Here is a 3,938-nt window from a genome sequence, read left to right on the forward strand (position 1 = left end):
AAGCTCAATGTCCTTTATTTATGGCTAGAAACCAAATATGAGTGAGTACATCCCATGTTCCTCTTTTTGGGTCTGGCCGGTAAATACATTTAGAAAGATGGGTTAGCAGAGATCTAGATGGATTCGTGATTAAGCAGCAAATAAAACACAGTGGTAACCATAGAGTCTAGGGGTAACTCATCACACTGGTGCTTCTGTATAAGTCTTTCAACTTTTAAAGATTTTTGAAGACTTCCACATAAATGCAAGGAGACCCCTTATGTTCCTTACCATCGTCTGGAATTATTAACAATCACACCGTTGTCTATGGAGAATGCATCTGTTGGCAGCCCGGCAATATTCCAAGCCCTAATTTTTACTGGGTCACCCAACGTTTTACTCAGTGAGAACTCCTCTGAACATGGGATTTTTTTCTCCTGTAAGAAAGAAACAAGAGTCTGATGGTCTTTTTCACATTATTAATTGAAATATTAAGTTCATAAAATTAAACATATTTAATTGCTATAACTAAGGATTGTAAAAAACTGCATTGAAAGTTGGATTTTGAGAGTATTTTACAAGTTAAAGAAGAGGAAGGAAGGAAAAGAGAGAGAAATTTTCCATATTTTTAGCGTTCTTCTTTTCACTGTCTTAATCACCATCACATTTTCCAAATACACATAGAATTCTGCTCTAAAACAACATTTACTAAGTGTAAACCTGGTACCTTGCACAACATGCTCCAGTTTTCTGTGCACTCTTGTCGGAATCCAGAAGTGAAAGCGCCAAGGTAAGCTATTACTCCTGCTGACACTAAGACATCACCAGTTAAGTTCTCATATGTTATTTGAAGGTCATTGGCAGCTTGAGACCATCTGTGCAACACACCAAAGGCAAAACCAAATAATAACAGACGATTGTATGGGAAGGGCTGGCTGGAGGGAAGGCTCGGTGGTTAAAAGCACTGGCTGCTCTTCTAAAGGACTAGGGTTCAGTTTACAAAGTCCACATGGTAGCTCATATCTATATGTAACTACTGCTCAGGGGATCCAACATCCTCTCCTGGCCTGCACAGGTACCAGGTATGTATGTGGTGCACAGACATACATGCAGGCCAATAAACAGATAAATAAAATTAAACCAACAATTACCACTTAGATTAAAAACTGTTAAAATTGTGTTTTCTTTTCTTCTCCTCCCCTCTCTGGTTTTTTTATTATTATTATTTTTGGTTTTGTTTTTGAAAACAAGTTATAAATACTATCCTCAACACTCAGCTTGCTTCTTTGGAGAGTCCCAGCCAGGTGCTTGACAACATGCCTGCTCTTCTCAGTCAGCCACTGTAACTGAGACCAACAACCAATAATTGTCCCCCCTCAAGCCTGTTACCCTTAGCTCTTGTTAGAAGCGGCTCTACCTTGATTTCTCTCCTCCCAGTCCTCCTATTAGCTTTGAGGCACGTTCCAGCTTCTTAGCACACAGTTCCACCTGATCTTCCAAAGCTGCCTTCTCCTCTGTTTTCTCGAGAAAAATCTTCTGTAAATTTTCCAGATGATGTTCTACTTCCGCAAGTTCTGCCCTCTTCTGATTCAAAAGCTCCATTGTCTCAGCTAAGGACTTTTGCGCCTCTGATAAGCGAGCTTTCTTAGGAGCCACCACCTGTTTGGGAACAATATGCAGATACTGTGTGTTCTATGTAAAAGTTAGATGTTATGGGTCAGACATGGGATATAACAATAAATTATACGTAATAAGTACTTAAATCTTACATAAAACAAAACACCTATATATTTCAAAAATATACAAATCATTTGGTTTTGTAAACTATAGTATGTAAAAAATTACAAAGCATTTTAATGTAAAGAGTATCATAATATACAACAATGTGTTTTAATATAATGAGAAGTTGCCAATCAACTGAAAATGGGGAGAGGGAGCCAGGTGATTCTGTTTCTTCCTTTTCGTTTAACTTGTTGATTGCTCTTTTGAGACAGATTCTTTTTTATGATTTCTATTTACTTTTTAAAATTTCATTTTACATTACAACCACAGATCTCTCTCTCACTCCTCCTTCTGCCCCCCCTTTTCCCCCAGCCCACTCCCTATCCACTCCTCCCAAAGGGTGAGGGCTCCCATGGGGAGTCAACAAAGCCTGACCCATTAAGTTGGGGCAGGACCAAGCCCCTTCCCCCTGCCAAGGCTGAGCATGGCATCCCACCATAGGGAATAGGCTCCAACAAGCAAGCTCATAAACCAGGCATAGTTCCTGATTCTACTGCCAGGGGCCTCAGATAGACCAAGTTATACAACTGTATCCCATATGCAGAAGGTTTAGTTGGGTACTTTGGAGGCTCCACAGCTGTCAGTCATGAGTTTACGAGTTTCCACGAGCTTGGTTCACCTGTCTTGAACTCACCATATTTCTCTCAAACTCATGACAAATTCCCTTGCCTCAGTCTCCCAAGCGCAGGTATTAGAGACATCAACCACCATACCTGGGTTCTCGTTCTGTTTCTATTTAAGTTTTTTTTTGTTTTGGTTTTAATGGTTTTTAAATTTTTATTTTTCTTCCTAAGTCTGTGGCCTTCTTCCAAGTCACACCAAGATCACACTGGCCTTGGAGTGATTAAGACTATGATAGTAAAAATACAAAGAAGGAAAAGTTTTGTAGTAAGCTTCACTAAATTAAAATTTCCTCAAGAACTCTTAAAAAGACACTTTTTTGTTGAAAAGAAAAATGATTTTTAAAATTGCTATTTTTGTGCCCTTAGAATATCAAGAATAAGCTTTAGTTAACTCCATCACTGAATCATGCCATAAGTCACTGGTACAAAAAATATTAGAAGATGATCAGAGAATAGAATCTGGGCCAGTCAGAAAGTGGGTAATCCCAACCCTTCTGGAGAGTCACTGTAACTCACGGAGATACTAATTAGAGGTAAAGACGGCAGTAAGAAACACTTAGCAGATTCAAAATGTCTCTCCTCTGGGCTAAAATTCTAAGGAAGAAAGAAGATGCCAGAAAACTCCCCTTCCAGTTTTGACTTCAGAGAAGGCATTGCTAAAGTCTCTCCATCACCTTCGTGTGCTGACACGGAACAGCTGCACTGGTATGGAAATGGCAAACAGAGGTACAGACAGGGAAGAAAAGCTGTGGGCCTCTGGAACTGAACTGAACTGGGCGAAAGCAGACCTGTCATGACCCTACTCCGTGGAGAGAAGTAAGTTCAGTAGGAGATCCTAGACAGAATCTGTTTTACTCCCTGAGCAGATCTACACAAGACTGCTCCATAAACTCAAACTCAAAAGCACCTACCTCACTCTCAGCATATGCTAATGGGGGGCAGCCTGGTCATTCTGTGCCTTGAGCTTATTCTAGTACATGCTACTAATAGTTCCATCTCTCCTTTAGCGTATGCGCCTCCTTTCCTGGGTATATTCAAGTGATGCCTGTGTTTTTATGTTCCTTTACTAGACACATTTGTAAAACACTCTTAACTAAATTCTTTTGATTTCCCAGGAATCTGGGCCATTTGGATATTCCATTAAAAAAAAAAATCCCTGCTGAATTCAAGCCATTACTTCAAGGGATCTTCCTTCACTCTGAATTTAGCCATCCTGGATCTTCTTACACTGATGGATCAACTCACTTAGAACCTTTAAGATAATTTAAGTTCTTAAGTTATATTTATTTATTTGTATGGGCGTGTCTGTGCACATGTGCAGGATGGGTGCAGGCACAGCATGCCTCAACATACATGTGGGAGTTCGAGGACAACTAGTTGAGTTTTTCCTCTTATCATGTAGTCCCAACTGATGAACAGACAAGGAAAATGTGCTATATTTTCATAATGGAGTATTATCCAGCTATTAAGGATAATGAAATTAGCCGGGCGGTGATAGCACACGCCTTTAATCCCAGCACTCAGGAGGCAGGGGCAGGCGGATCTCTGTGAGTT

The 3,938-nt window shown here is 40.0% G+C and overlaps 1 protein-coding gene across 1 annotated transcript in view; it reads right to left on the reverse strand.

Moving 5' to 3' along the window:
- Positions 1 to 3,938, reverse strand: part of Dnah12 (dynein axonemal heavy chain 12) — a 164,246-nt gene that overhangs the window by 44,840 nt on the left and 115,468 nt on the right. Inside the window, exons 54-56 of the mRNA XM_013346907.2 lie at positions 1,397 to 1,638; positions 707 to 854; positions 271 to 416 (exon numbers count right to left, since the gene is read on the reverse strand). Coding sequence (XP_013202361.1) covers positions 271 to 416; positions 707 to 854; positions 1,397 to 1,638 — 536 coding nt within the window. The remainder of the gene's footprint in view (positions 1 to 270; positions 417 to 706; positions 855 to 1,396; positions 1,639 to 3,938) is intronic.

This window comes from Microtus ochrogaster, chromosome 6 (assembly GCF_000317375.1).
Source record: "Microtus ochrogaster isolate Prairie Vole_2 chromosome 6, MicOch1.0, whole genome shotgun sequence".
NCBI lineage: Eukaryota > Metazoa > Chordata > Mammalia > Rodentia > Cricetidae > Microtus > Microtus ochrogaster.